This window comes from Gavia stellata, chromosome Z, assembly GCF_030936135.1.
Source record: "Gavia stellata isolate bGavSte3 chromosome Z, bGavSte3.hap2, whole genome shotgun sequence".
Classification (NCBI taxonomy): Eukaryota; Metazoa; Chordata; class Aves; order Gaviiformes; family Gaviidae; genus Gavia; species Gavia stellata.
This window is the reverse complement of record NC_082637.1, coordinates 46,816,510-46,832,291: the sequence shown is the minus strand read 5'-3', so window position 1 is coordinate 46,832,291 and position 15,782 is coordinate 46,816,510. Positions and strand designations below refer to the sequence as shown.

Below are 15,782 nucleotides of genomic sequence, written 5' to 3'. Positions count from 1 at the left end.
TTTTACAAAATGATGATGATGGTGTGTGCCTATGCAAATCGGTGTGCACGAACATGTTGGTACAGGTACATACACAGTGGACTTGGATTCATACATCTGCCTTTAAAACTTTTAAGAATAGCATAAATTATGATTTTTCGGAAGTGCTGCCTCCTTAACTGTCATTTCACTATAGCAAATTATTACTCTGTCAGATGGAAGAACACTACAGACCTTGGGTTATTATTATGGCAGACAGAACTACATGAAAATTAAAGTCTGCAAACAATTCAATTCCCAACGTGTTCTCATTTCAACATCAAGCTGAACAACAGCTTTAACTGTGTTAGGAATAGCAGCAACTTGCACTGATTTCTATTTATTTATAGACAGTAACACTCCATTCATTATTTTAAAAGTTCATTCAAAGCAGTTACTAAGTGAATTCTCTCACAGAAGGAAAAATGGAAGATTTTTTCAAATCCTTCTCAAAGATTCCAGACTTGCTTTACTCATCTGTTGCTAACTCAACTAAGATAAACAAAAACTACTATTAAAAACATACTGAGCACACAATCAAAATGAAGGAAAAAGGCACACTGATTAATGTTTCACCACTGAAGTAATTTCCTTGCACCTGCAACTCCCATCTAGGAAAAATACTACAAACACCACTGAAAACAAGACTAGTATTCAGAACATGAACAATTATTTTCAGTATTTTTACTTTCCCTCTTCCCCACAATTCCTAGAGGTGGGAACTTTTACAATTATTTTGGACAAGGTGAAAGTGCAACACTATGATATTTAAACTTACCATCTGCACCTCTATTTATTGTAGATCTTGTATTCATTTAAACACTGGCACCATGTTTGTTCAAGAAGGAACTTGAATAATAAACTTTGTACTAACTTGACTTCATTGCTTCTTCATTTGCAACTCCTGCTGTGATTGCTTATCTACCTGTACCAAACACCAACATAATCTTTAAGACTTCTTACAAAGAAAGTAAATGCATTTACAATGGATATAGCCCTATCTCCTTTTCATTTTTAACATAGTGACCAAACAACAGGATGGTGTTAAAATTCTCTTCCCAGCAACTTCAATGGGAGCTGGATTTAGGCTGCTGTGAAACAATGTAAAAGCATAAAAAGCACACACTAAAAGTTATATAGTACACAGCTCTTTCTCCACCAAATCATCTTCAAATGAAGGAAAGTAACTTTTTTTTTTACCTACATTAAGCACATAGCTATGGATGTATCGCACATATTCAAATAAAAAGCAGCCTAAGAACCCTGAAATAAAAGCATCACTTAATCTTGCTTGAATAATTAAAAACATTGAACAATTTTTTCTCCAGTAACCAAAATGGTTGTTTCTGGGTGCAGAAACAACATACAGTATTTCATCTTATGATACTAGAGTTAGATAAGCTACAAATTGACATTTCATAGCAGAGTGCCGGACAAAGGGAGACGTCTCTAGTAGATGGGTAATTCAATTAGAATGCAACCTAGCTATCATGACTAACAGTATAATCTGCTAAGACATTTTGTTGCTTTTAAACAGGCTACTGACACAACCCATCTCACATCAACCAGGAGCAACAAGCTAACTTCTTCTCACCAAAATGTGAGCACCTTTCTTACCACCAGATTAAAACACTGGGCTGCTTCGTGTTTTTAGCAGTTTCGTAATTTCTGCAGTTTTCAAAGAGTTTCCAGCTGTGTAGTAGTGAAGCACCATATTTATGATTTTGGACATCATAATGTAGACAAGACTCATATAGTCACTGTCATTTTTCACACTATGCCCAACGTAACTGCTCAGGGTCTCAGTAACATAGTACCATAAACAGCTGCAGCAGTGGAAACATTAACTCCCTTAGCACCCTAAACGTTCCTCCACAGGGCAGAGCTGCTGCAGTAGAGCTACTATGCCTAACTTCTCGGTGACTTAACATAGGAAAGAATACACAGGTCTGTGAGCTATTTGTAAGGTACATGGGCATACATCTCACCCTGTAACAGTGAGATTCAAACCAGCAAGTGCATGAGCAAAGAATCACTATGGCTGGAAGAAACAGGAAAGTGTTAGACCCCATTCCCTCAAAATCAGAGGCCCTTACTCTGTGTTGCAAGGTGACATTTATCACCATCCTGAATCCCCTCAAAGATTTCAACCATAACTCCAGAAAAGACAGACTTCAGCAAAGAAACTGGTTTCAGAAATTCACTCATACCCCTTCCCTTCTCTCTTCCCCTGCCCCTCACTCTCATCACACTGCTCTTCTAGTGATGCCAACTATTTGTCATGTTGTGCCTTTTGTTCCAGGCCTCTTTTTAACCATGATGAGTTCAGTGACATGGTTCATAGACACCCCCATGAATGGTTGTCTTCACAGCATTACAGAAGCAACAACCTGCAGTGCCATAGCGCAAGCTGGATTCATCACCAATGACAGGATTTCCTAGAACTTCAGGTTCGGAGAGCTGTATCATTCCCTTCTCTAAACAAAAGAGAGGACAAGACAGTCCCCATTTTAATACTACAGCCAGTGGTTACAGGTCTCTTCCAGGAAGATGTAGGGGGAGGTAAATTTCTATTTATAACCTCAGGTGGGTTCTCTGTGTAACAGATGGTATGATATACTGTGGTGTGACTTGCTCAATATTTCCTTTTGAAGCTGTTCTACTTTGCCTGGAATAATTATACACCATTTATGCCAGCAAGAGAACAAGCTAAGTCTGTAGTTCAAATGACTAATATATGCAGTTGGACTTAGGGAGGGCAGATTCCGATTCTTAGTTCAACATTGTTTTTTACAACCAAGCCTTCACCAATCCAGGAAGAAAACCTGTTCTATGAGAACAACTGCTCTTAAGAGTGGGCTGCCACTGCACGATATCACTGTCAGAGAAAGTCTACTGAAAGAAAGAAGCAGCACATCTTAAACATCCCTTTTAGATTAATACTTCAGTAAGAGAATGTTTTAGAAAGCATGGGAGTATGGACCATGATGAGGAAACCTATACAGAGGCTGAGACAAGACTGTAACACAGGTGGGTGCAATGTCACACAGTGATGGGGATATCGCTCTCTGACTTGATGAGAAAGAGACCATCCGCGTAAGAAAGACTGCGAAATTATAAGCATTGAATGAAGCAGCATGCAGAGAGGAAGGAAATAAAGTAAAAAATATAACGTGCACCATAGTGTTATGATTTATAGAAGTTTTCAGTTACATTCCTACTCTGTATTTCTTCTCTATCAGAAACAGAGAGGTATCAGGGAAAAGACTGAATGATCACAACCAAAACTCATGAGCTAAAAGACTACAGGAGACAATTCCATATGGTAAATGACCCTGTCTTTGAGAACATCAGCACCTATGAACATTGACCTTTCAAAGTATCAAGTTAAAAAAAAAAATCACCCATTGATTACATTATCAGATACTAGCAGGGTGTCTGATTTATGTATCAGCCTGAAAAAAATTTTCTGCCCTCTAGCAGGTAGGAATTTCACCAATATTGCCAAGTTACAATTGCCTCTCTCTTTTCACCACTACCAGAAGTGGTGATTTAGATAGTCAAACTGAAAGTTTAGGTCATTTGTTTTTCAGAAAGTGAGGAACACCCCCAAACACAGTACCTGAGAAAGGACAAGCTGCCCATGGAACTTCTGGACAAATTTTCGTAAAGATGCAAGGTAGGAAGCCTCTCCTATTGCCCTTGCCAGAGACCGCAAAAGGAAATAACCCTGCAAGAAATTAAGCCAGAAACAAATACGATGCTATGAATTCGCTGATGTCTAGAAGAAAGAAGTCTTTATCATATTAGTAAAGCAATTTCAATAAAAATCAGCTGACAAGGTGACAACACTCACCTTCAGATAGTGAACCTGCATGAAGATTTTTTCTGCTTTAAGACCATGTTTGACAACAGATGCTCCAGACTCACTCAGTTCTCCTGTGCTCTCCTTTTTGGGCCTAAAATGGTAACACGCTAAGTCTTGCATAAGTAAGTAAAGAAATAACTCATACATTACACATTCTCATAGTTGAAAGCATCATGAATGACATAGTAACTTTAGACACCTGTGACTAGGTTCAGTGTTTTTCTTTACCCTAAGTAAATAGGGTAAAGAAACAAACTTCATACTTCTAATGGAATTTTGTACATAGCTGACCAGTCAGCTGGGTAAGGGAGGGGAGGGGAAGGAAGGGAAGGGGAGGGGGAAAGCGAAGGGGAAGGCTACTGAAGCCATTATGTTAACTAGAGATTTCTCTTATACATGAACATTGGCTTAACAGCTTACATGACTATAGTTGCAAGAATAACCTCTTTCATCTGCATGCAATGCACGGCAGAAGAAATAACATTCTGTTCTTCATTTTTGCCATTTGGGGTTGGGAGAAACATAGTTGATGTTTTAAAAGAGCAAGCCTTTCACACACACACAGGTTTGGGGTTTACAGATAATAATGTCTAGAACAAACCTACTTCTTCACTGCCTGATTTTAAAATGTAATACAGCATCTGGTATTTACTGCCAGAGCAGTAAAGTTTGGAGGACTTCTAGGCTCTTATGAGCACAGACTGAAACTAAAGAGAAGCTATGCAAACATTTTTTCGTCATTTGCAAGCAGTGCTTTCACAGGCATAGTATTGAAGAGCCCTCTGGCTTTTTTCCTTCCATCTAGAAAACATCTCAGCTAACAGTGGTCTGAAAACAGATGTCTGTCCTAGGAGCCTAACCCTGTGACTGAAACAACGTCTCCAATTCTAAGTATGGACTTTGAAATGGCCAGTCTTGGAAAACAAACTTCTTTCCCCCCACTTCTACAGAGTAGGGGCAACACAGGCCACAGCAATGCAGGATTCTTCAAACCACATCACACACACTTCTGACGAGCTAATCCCTGTCATCAAATTTCTTTCGTATCTATGTCTGCTTTGAGGAAAACATTCTTCCTTTTCTGTACCTGTGTACCAGTTCTTTACTAGAGTTTTGTCCAGAGTGCTAAGCTGTTTTTTTCACCCTTTAGGCACTATATTTAGGACCTATGCACATGAAAGTCACTTCACACAGTAAAATCTTGATAAAATATAACTGTTAGAAATAAAATAGAAAAACAGAACGCAGATTCAGTTTTACACTGTTCCTAACACAGTCCTTCACCATGCTATAGTTCATATTTTTTTTCAAGGAGAAGATCTTCCTTCAACATTGAAAGGAGGAGATCAATAACTGATTTCTTATCCTATGGTAACTCCAGTTCTTCAAGACAATGTAACCATTGCACACCCACTGCAGAAGAGCAGAGGTCCACCTATTTCCATTCTGGATCGGTCTCCAGGAAGGAAGGCTTTCTGGCATTCCATACATGACTTTTCATTGTTCTCTGCATACATAAAAAGCCAAAACTGCTTCATTTCTCTCATAAGATATAGCCCAGTCTATAGACTTTGAAAAATGGAGTCTGAGCACAGGCTAAAGGATCCACACTAAACTGAAATACCTCCCATAATCACAATTATTCTAAATTAGGAAACCATACTTCGTTCTTTCCTCCTCCAACTTAGTGCCTGTGTAGATCCTAGTAGATCTAGATCCTACTGACTAGAAAGCAGTATTCCATCTGGATGATGGTACTGAAGAATTTCCTTTGGCAAAGGATGTATATATGCCCCGATAATGTCTGCAAAACAGTGTAAATATTCAGAAACTTACCCTGTTCTCTGCTGTCAGTACTTCAGCACAGTATTTTAAAGCAATGCTTAGTATATTTACAACACATTGAAGGTACAGAGACTGAAAGTTTGTTACACTGACTTACGAAACCTGGCATCCAACCTAATCGATGCAGCTAGGCATAATGCTAAAGGCAAGCTGAATCAAGGTATTCAAGCTGCTACTTGGCACATTTTAGGTACTGGCAAATTTCTGAAGGAAGCAAAAGATGCTGCTTTTTGTTTGCCAGGTGAAGTACATTGTACAAAGTAAAAGTACAATTCACCAGAAAGTCCTTGGTAATTAAATGCTTTGATGCGCTAGGTAGTAATGAAAACCTATGCAGAGACCTCGAGAGACCATCTGAAAGGCATGTTTCCTATCAGTGTGATAGAATAAAACTCTTTAAACACCTACAGAACAGTCAGAGAGCTTTGCTTCAGGAGGGAAATGGACTTGACTCAAGTGGAACTCAGAGACAAATTTAGAATTAGGTATCAACACTTTTTTTTTAAATGAAGAATCATAAGCTGAAGTTCAGACATAAGGGCCAGGACATGAAACCATCTCAACACCAGCTTTATTCCACAGAACAAAATGGACTTGTCTAGTTGTCTTTGCTTTCATAACGTGAGAGACTGGATGACAGTGCTGATGTTGATGCTTGCCAGCAGAATGAGTGCCAGGAAATATTTCACAGGTGCTTTTCTCCCTGCAGGTTTGCTTCAAACTGTGAGAAAATACACAGGATTCTGGCTGAAGTCTTATCCTGTATAAGCACTACAGTGCCACAATTTCCTTCTTCAATACTAAGATTTGCTGGTGCTGCTTTTCTGAGCTGCTGCTGCTGGAAAGACACTTACCTATTTCTTTCATAACTGACTTCTTTTTTCACAGGTACCTTATGAGGTGCTACTATAACATAATATCAAATATCCATAATGAGAAGAAACATCATGATGATGATCAATTTGCTGAGTGGTTTCACCTAGTCTGAACAGGTATTCATTTGCTGGATCAAAAGTTAATAGGAATAGCTGACACGTTTTGGGCAGGGTTTTCCTGCTGTCAGGACAAAGCACAGAAAATCATGAGATTGTCCAGCAGGGAACAAAAAAGTAATTGAAACAAGCATATGCTTGGGAAGAGTGGATGGGCTCATTTTTTTCTTCCTGATGTAAATGGCAAAAAGTAACAAACAGTTATCATTTAATACCCTTGTGTAAAAAACACAAGCCTGAACCAGCACAAGCCTCAGTACAAACTCAAAACAGTGCAATGCCAAGACTGAAATTTTCTCTCTTACATACCAACTCAGGAAAGCACATGGATACACTTTCAGAAGGAAGAAGAAAAGAAAAAAAACCCCAAACAATAAACATGCAAAGAGAGAACCTATTCAAGTTACAGAATCACAGAATGATATGGGTTGGAAGGGACCTCTGGAGATGATCTAGTCCAACCCTCCCGCCAGAGCAGGTTCCCCTACAGCAGATTGCACAGGAATGTGTCCAGGCGAGTCTTGAATATCTCCAGAGAAGGAGACTCCATAACCTCTCTGGGCAGCTTGTTCCAGTGCTCTGCCACCCTCAAAGTAAAGAAGTTCCTCCTCATGTTTAGATGGAACTTCCTATGACCAAGTTTGTGCCCGTTACCTCTGTCCTGTCACTGGGCACCACTGAAAAAAGACTGGCCCCATCCTCCTGGCACCCACCCCTGAAGTATTTAGAAGCATTAATAAGATCCCCCCTCAGTCCTCAGTCTTCTCTTCTCCAGACTAAAAAGACCCAACTCCCTCAGCCTTTCCTCATAAGAAAGATGTTGCAGTCCCCCAATCATCTTTGTAGCCCTTTGCTGTACCCTCTCCAGCAGTTCCCTGTTCTTCTTGAACTGGGGAGCCCAGAATTGGACACAGTACTCCAGATGTGGCCTCACCAGGGCAGAGTGGAGGGGGAGGATAACCTCCCTCAACCTGCTAGCCACACTCTTCTTGATGCACCCCAGGATGCCATTGGCCTTCTTGGCCACCAGGGCACATTGCTGGCTCATGGCCATCCTGTTGTCCACCAGGACTCCCAGGTCCCTTTCCACAGAGCTGCTCTCCAGCAGGTCAGCCCCTAACCTGTACTGATGCATGGGGTTATTCCTCCCCAGGTGCAGTACCCTACACTTGCCTCTGTTGAATTTCATAAGGTCCCTCTCTGCCCAACTCTCCAGCCTGTCCAGGTCACGCTGAATGGCAGCACAACCTTCCGGTGTGTCCGCATTCTTCCCAGTTTTTTGTCATCAGCAAACTTGCTGAGGGCACACTCCATCCCTTCATCCAGGTCATTGATGAATATATTGAACAGGACTGGACCCAGGACTGACACTCGGGGAACACCACTTGTTACAGACCTCCAACTAGACTCTGTGTCACTAATCACAACCCTCAGAGCTCTACCTATCAGCCAGTTTTCAATCCATGCCACAAAAATAGTAGAGAATATTTATATCTGACTGAAACCAGTGGAAAGTCCTTAAATGTAACCACAGGAAACTAGCGCCATCAGAGAGGAAGAGACTGACAGAATCCCAAGCTGGCAATCATGTTCCTCTCCTGAAGTGTACATGAGAGGCATACTTTTCAAACAAGACACGATTTGTCATTCTTTTGTATTAGCATTGAGAATACCACTATGCAAAATAAGCAGCATGCTTATTACAGATACTTATGTCTACTAACTGTGGAAGTCAATAGAAAGCTTAAGTTTCAATTTCATGATAAATCAATCCTTCCTGAGTTTCAAACTACAAAGGATATTTTGGCCCTTAGAAAAATGATTTTAAAAATTTGTAACACATACACATTTTATTAAAGTAACAACTACATAATTAACGCAAAAGACGACAAATATGATTCCATAATATTGAAAATGGAACCATACATCAGATAAGCCTCATATCACAACAACCAATGTTCCTAAAAATAATTTATTTTGAAACAAACAAAAAACCCAGTGCCTGTCAATCAGTAGTTGTATTGGTAGCAGCTGTATGACAGCTGGTGATAAGGCTTGCTTTTGTATTTACAGCTATTGTCAAATTGCACACTTGCAAATGTGTAACTTCACTGACTCTGCTCACATGTAGGATACACAATTCATCAATAAACATGAAGTAAAACAGATCAATGAAAGACTACAGTTATGCAAAGTTGGTGACACATTTTCAGATTACATGAGGCCATAGAGAGGAATATCTGTGTTGGTGAACAGTGCCCAAATATAAAAGGCTTTTAGCTTCTACTTGGAAAGCACAAAAGGAAGGGAAGACCTTAAAATGAATAACATAGCAACAGTCTTCCATAAACATTTAAAAGTTGATTATATAGAAGATGGGGATCAATTTGTTCTCCACTTCCACTTGGTGAAAGAAAAGAAGAAATCTACATTTTTGAAATAAACAGTATTTCAGCTGTGCATTAGGAAGCAATTTTTAACTGTTAACACTAAAACAGCTTAGCTAGGTACAGTGGAAACTTTTTTATTGGACATTTCTAAGAACATGTTAGCAAAATCCTGCTTAAGATGGGCTGTGTATACTGCCTGTATTTCAGGGTAGGAGAATGGTCTACATAATCTCTTGAAATCTGTCCCTGTACTTCTGTGATTTGGTCAGTGTAGGGCTAATTTGAGTTAGGATTAGTAAACTTACTTTTCTTGGCCAAAGACTGTGGGGAGACAAGCAGTGGAGATGTTAGGCAGCCACTCAAGATAAAAGACTATGGCAAATTCCCAAGACACCAATCAGAATAGCCCAGATTATTAATCGTTAGCAATGCAAGAATCTTTTTTTGATCTAATGTGTTTAGCTATGTAAGAAGTAGCCTTGAGCGCAGCATCTGGTACCTAACAACCAAAATCTTCCTTAAATAGCATTATTAGTTGTTTCTAAAGAGAAAGTAGATTTATATAGTTCATTATGCTTTTTCCTTTGCTTTTTAAAGCTTCATTCAGCTTGGCAGTTAGATACCATACTCCTGTACATACTTGTCTTCAGCCACAGAAAGTGAATCTGTTACTGCTTCAAACAGTGAACTTTGTTCAGGAAACGGCCTTTTTTTTGCCCTGAATAGAGGCTCTTGTAAACTGCTTAGAGACATTTTATATCAAACTAAATCCCATGGTTTTTGAAAGCTTTCTACAACAAAGAGAAAAGCAATTGCATTATACGGAAGATGAATAACCTACTCAATTTAATTTGACTTTTTTCTTCAGAAGGAAATAAGGAAATGCAGTGGATTTAATCAGATGATTTGGATGCATATCCTTTGAAGAGAGAAAATGGTGGAAAACAGGAGAGACAGAACATGCAAAAGCGAAGATTACATTGTCATATTGTTACCTTAAAACTTGCAGCTCTTCTTCAGAGTTCTGCACCTCATCTCTGAGTCGTCGCCAGCGAAGCAAAGCTTTCAATTCCTGCTGTCCTTTTACTTCATCATGTGACAGCTGCTTAGTGTACAAAAAACACAGATCACTGATTGCTGTTTCCCAACAGACAATAATAATTTTCAGAAAGAGAAACTTGTTTTGTTTCCCTTTAACGTACAGAAGATGTAGGAAACAGTACCAATATCCATGATTAAAAAGAACAGAACAAAAAATAACAGTTGCTGCTGTAAGAGTTAATAAGGAAAACAGAAGCCTTGCTGTGCACATCAAATCAATAGTCGGTTAAATATTTCTGCCTGAGGAGCAAGATGGGCATGTTGTTTTCCCTTTAGTGACTGCCAATAAGTGAACTGAATGTACAGCACAGATACCTGGTGTATCGGTTTTGGTTGTAACTTCACTCTTCCCAGCCTTGAAAGTGAAGAGCTGCTTTGTGTGCTGACTTTACTCCTCTTTCCTACTACTTCTGACACACTCGTGAAAGCTCCCTGTTGTATTTTCCCCCATTTACATAATATTAACAGAGATGTGTGTTTATGAAATAAATGCCAGGTTGTCAGCTTACAAATAACAACTAATTTATGCTTCTCTATTACAAGAAAAGATGGGAGAAAGCAAAAGCAGCTAGTATTATCCTGCATTACACCAATACTTCAGTCACATGAAATTATTGTCAGGCACTATAGAATACACTTATAACCCTACAACTGTATGATTGCACAGCACCAAAACTACTCCTAAATTCTAAAAAGGAAAAAAAAAAAAAAGGCAGTAATACATTTTCTGACCTTATAAATTAACAAGGGCACTAATTACCCTGTCTTGTTGCTTACTCCTTTCCATTCAGCTACATGGAAAGGTGTCTACTACAATGAAAATGCTTTCAAGTGACTCACAAAAGCATAGAATTAATGCAAACAGCTCACAGTAGAGGAGTGATGCTCAATTTAAGGACAAAAGTGAGTTTTAGGACCAGAAGGGAAAAGCAAAGTGTTTGGACAGCCTTCCTCTCTTTCTTGTTCGAGAAACATGGTAAGTGACAAGGTGCTACAAAGATGCCCGATAATAAAATAGAGGCTCAGAAGAGTGTTTGAAGTAGCAGAGGTACAACAAAAATAAGAATTGGATCAGAAAACCACCTTACTAGCTGACATGCAATTTATGAACTTTTCACTTTAAGGCATACAATGATTTTTAAGCCTCTGACGTGAGAGTAACTCTTGCTGGGCAGTATAAGAGAAAAAAAGTGTAAGTGCTGGTGCCCTGTTTCATCAGCTTCCATTTTGTTTTGAGGTACGCTTCTCGGCTGTCCACTGGACAAAATCAGGCCACTTTCATTAGGTACCTGGAATATGACAATATTCAGTAAGACTCTGCTGATTATTCCAGTTTCAGGAACACAGTACAAGTGGAAAGAATGCAGAGCAACGGTTTGATAGCTGAATTGTAATAACTGAGTAGTACATTTGTGGGAAGGTAATCATTGACAAACAGATGTTTCCATTCTCATTTGCACTGACCTCTACCTCTGTAAGGATTAGGGTTCATTGTGGACCAGGAAGGAGTTTTTCTTTTTTTTTAAATCAAGTTATAATGCAAATTCCAATATCATTTTAAAAGGCTTATCTTCGTAACACAGAAAGTTTAATTTATATCTAATTCATAGCAGGGTATATAAAATTGATTTCCACATAATTCAACTGAGAAGTGATGTATCGTCACCTTACCTGTTGTGCCCTAGCCCAAAATATATCTTCTAAAAAAGTGGCAAACCCTTCACTTATCCACTCTTCAGTCCAATCACGAGCACCAATGGCCAGTCCAAACCAAGCATGAGCAATTTCATGGCACAGACGTGTTCCACAGAGATGGCTCCCTCCCGGTAACACACTCTGCGATAGGAAGATGATGTGTGGGCTGCACAATACGAATGAGTGACAAAATACATTATTGACCTGTTATAACACGCATTGCATGGCCATAATAGCATATAGGCTTTATTAGCCTTGTCAGCCTGTTATTACTATATGCATGCTAGGTCATGACTGATGGTTTACTGCTTAGGCGTTTTTAGGAATTAGGTTGTACTTTATTGTTGGTTGGCAGAGAGTCAAACTAAAATTCTGCCAAGCAGTTGTTTTGTATTCAACTGTCAAACAGCTATTACCTGGAAGAAGTAACTTAAACCAAAGTTTTCCATTTTTCAAACTACAAGACTGATTTATTTCAATAGAAGCATTTATGTATAAGCCAGAATAATAAAAGATGAGCAGGTGTGAATATAGGCAGCAAGTATTTTATCAGTTAAATGATCAAAGCTGCAAATAAATAAAGCAGAACCATTTTATAAAGAAAAGAAATCACTATCCAAAAGCAAAAAGAGCTATGTATAGTAAAGCACTTGTGCTTTACTATGTGCTTGTTAAAACTTAAAACAAGCTAAAAAGATCCCATCTCATGATGAGTTTATAATTTCTGCAAATACAGAGGAAGCACAGAAGTGTGAAGGAGACTCAATAAAAATAAATATCTGCTTTTCACAACAGGGGAGAACAACTCAATTTGTATCTACTCTGCTTTGCACTCAAGTACTATAAGAAGAAATTGAGGGGAAAAAAACTGTTATGAATTATTGCTCTGCTATTATAAACACACTGAACTACAAGTTACTGCAGTTCCCAACTCATGTTCTGCTGTAAGGTAATTTCTGCTATGCTTATAGACATTACAGATGTTAACGTCTCAAAAGTTACATAATCTTTGAAATTAAGTACATCTAGGAAAGAAAAGTAGCAGAATTAAGCCCTCTGACTAACATGCAAAGGATTAACGGGGCACTGTGACACAGATGGGCACAAACCAAGACCACTACCATCTGTAGAGTATTCCTGCACTAACCCTTGGCATCCATAATCTGCATTTCAACTGTTTTCTCAGCCTCAGACAGTTAGAATGGAAATAAAGCATAATAGTAATACCTTCAGGACCACAGGTCTTTAAAACTAAGTCCAGCCTTCTGAGCATGGGAAGGGAGCGCGTGGCCTTAAGACATTTCCAAGAGTCAAATATTATTCGTCAGCGTTCCAAAGAGCTTCCCCACCCACCCTACCCTTCCGTTGGAAATGTTAAAACACCCACAGTTTTCTTGCAACCAGTTGAATGTCTGGAACTGAGGCCATAAAGTATGATACACAGTTAAAAAGAAAAACATACTCAATATCCATCTCCTTATAAAATAATAATAATCATCCAGCAAAGCACATTAATACATTTCAATCAGCTGGCATTGTAAGAAACAATGTAAGAAATTAAAGCACTAATAGAGGAATCAACTCACAGAGAACAAAGCAAGAAAAAACAGCGGCTCTCCAAATCTTTGCCAAAAGCAATTCTGGTTAAGAGAAGTGAGGGACGGGGAGAGGGGGGTAAAGTACAAGCACAGAAGCTGCAAAACACGATGAACCTTTTATTATAAAGCCCCTGATGAGAAGAATAACTACAGCTTTGGGGGTATTACTTTGGTCAGTTGTAAGTAAATGACCCCTAACTGTGGCATGTGTACAGTGCTACAAAGAAAAACCGCAGAAATGGACCAAGTAAATAACATTCCAGACATACTGCTGGCAGTGTTTTGGCTATTTCGTTAAGCAAAACAGAAGTAACTTCATGCCTTATAAACAGGCTCACAGAGTGGTTTGCATTTTAAGTCTACTGTAAGTAAATACACAATAAAAGGAAAGATTGTATTTTCCGCTCTTTCCAATCACTTAAATAATAGAAATGCCACATTTGGACAATCTTCTCCTTTATGGAAGGTTTACAAATAACTTCAGTGAGAAAAATGTATATGAGTTAAATTTTGGCCAAAGAATAAGAATACAACTTTCTATAAGGCCAAAAATAAGATTATGTGCTGCAGCAGAATTCCATTTTAGAATCGGGGTACAGCCAGCAACTTCCTTTCCTGAGAATACCTTAAGTGATTCCTTTTATTTTGTTCACTGTTAACAAGCAGCTGTATCTCCAATTCACAGCCTCATGTAACAACAGATATCACTACAGAGCAGTGCAATGTTCCCATTTGTCTTAAAAGGAGTTTTATCAAAGACTGAACCTGTTTCTGTAATATGTCCAGCATCTATTAGCTTGGGGAGGAGTCTGATTCTATGTATTAGTTTAAAATACAGATTCTCTATTTCTAGTACATGTTTGAATTCCAGAAACTCTGCTCCACCTCTACTGATATCCATGAAATCTATATTTTTTTTTACGCCATCTAGGATATGCAATGTTATTCATTGCACATTGTTACTATCAGTTGCTCCTAAACCACTCAATAATTCAAGAAAGTGTCTATGAAAAATAAGATAATCAGAATGATGATTGAATTGCAGTAGCAAAAAACGTTTCTTTTTTTTTTTTTACCAGAATGGGAATTTGGCTCTCCTACCATCCATGTGATTACCTAGGAACAAATTACAAGGCTTGATATCTGTTGCTTTCATTGGAATTGAAAAGGAAAGAAATCCATTCATACACTAGGAATGGACGAAGGTGATTCACCTCAGCAATAACATCAAGACCTGATGAGGTATGCGCAGCTTATAAATGCCTCTAGCTGATGTCTTTTCAAGTCTGTCCCAAGTTTCTAAAGCAGGCCAGAACAAGCTAGCTGGATGTGGTAAGGAAGATGGGAAACCTCTCCCAGTTAACAAAAAAATAAAACCCCCCTAGTCCTTCCCAGGAAGCTGGACAAGTTCCTGATGGCTCTTACAGAAAAAGAAATTAATCACTTGTTTTCTACAAATATACACTTGGTTACACTTTTAAAGGAAAAGGTTATTATTCTGACCAGAATCTCACCCTCGTAACTTAGATCTTCGTATCATTTGACTGAAGGAAGAAGCAAGTTCCCTCTCCCAGTTAAACTACAGTCAAGGGAAATCTCAACAGTGTAACTATGGTATGAAGGCATATGAAGGAAAAACTGAGCCCCAAAGGGAGAGAAATTTTTGGTGTGAAAGGCCAAAGAGTCCTGGTGTTCCAATCATCCAAATCCACCCACGTAGATGTTCTTAATAAACAGTCTGTTTAACAAATAAAAGGTTTCCAGTGAGTCCTAGAGCTCTGAACAGTAATCTGACCAGTTGAGAGGCCAAATCTCTGAAAGCAATTTTGCAAAACTTCTTCTCCAGTCTTATGACTTAGATGCAGGTGCCACTTTGCTCAGAGGCTACAGCAGTGTGCTATCTTTGGCTGCTCACACATAATCAGACGAGACACATAGCACAAACTCTAGCCAAATGTACGTGCAAGAACTTAAGTACACATTTAAGCTAGGAACATGAAGCTCATTTCTAACAGACTTGTTCCATTCCTTTTGAAGAAGTCTCCCCCCTCTTAACACACAGGGATATGCAGATACATTTTCTTACGTATTTATTGAAATAACAGAGCCAAGAGCATATCAGCTGGAAAATTATGCTTCTGGAGTCAAAAGCAGCACCCAAAATCACTATTACAGATGGAAATTATGTAATAAAAAATATTTTTCATGTTTTTATAGTACTCCACATATTGCTTATCTTTTCCTATTTAGAAAAAGGTACTCAGATAGTAAATGG

The 15,782-nt window shown here is 38.7% G+C and overlaps 1 protein-coding gene across 1 annotated transcript in view; it reads right to left on the bottom strand.

Annotated features, from left to right (window-relative positions):
• Positions 1-15,782, bottom strand: part of AOPEP (aminopeptidase O (putative)) — a 196,032-nt gene that overhangs the window by 108,717 nt on the left and 71,533 nt on the right. Inside the window, exons 6-9 of the mRNA XM_059833739.1 lie at positions 11,886-12,075; positions 10,109-10,215; positions 3,875-3,977; positions 3,641-3,748 (exon numbers count right to left, since the gene is read on the bottom strand). Of these exons, the coding sequence (XP_059689722.1) occupies positions 3,641-3,748; positions 3,875-3,977; positions 10,109-10,215; positions 11,886-12,075 (508 nt within the window). The remainder of the gene's footprint in view (positions 1-3,640; positions 3,749-3,874; positions 3,978-10,108; positions 10,216-11,885; positions 12,076-15,782) is intronic.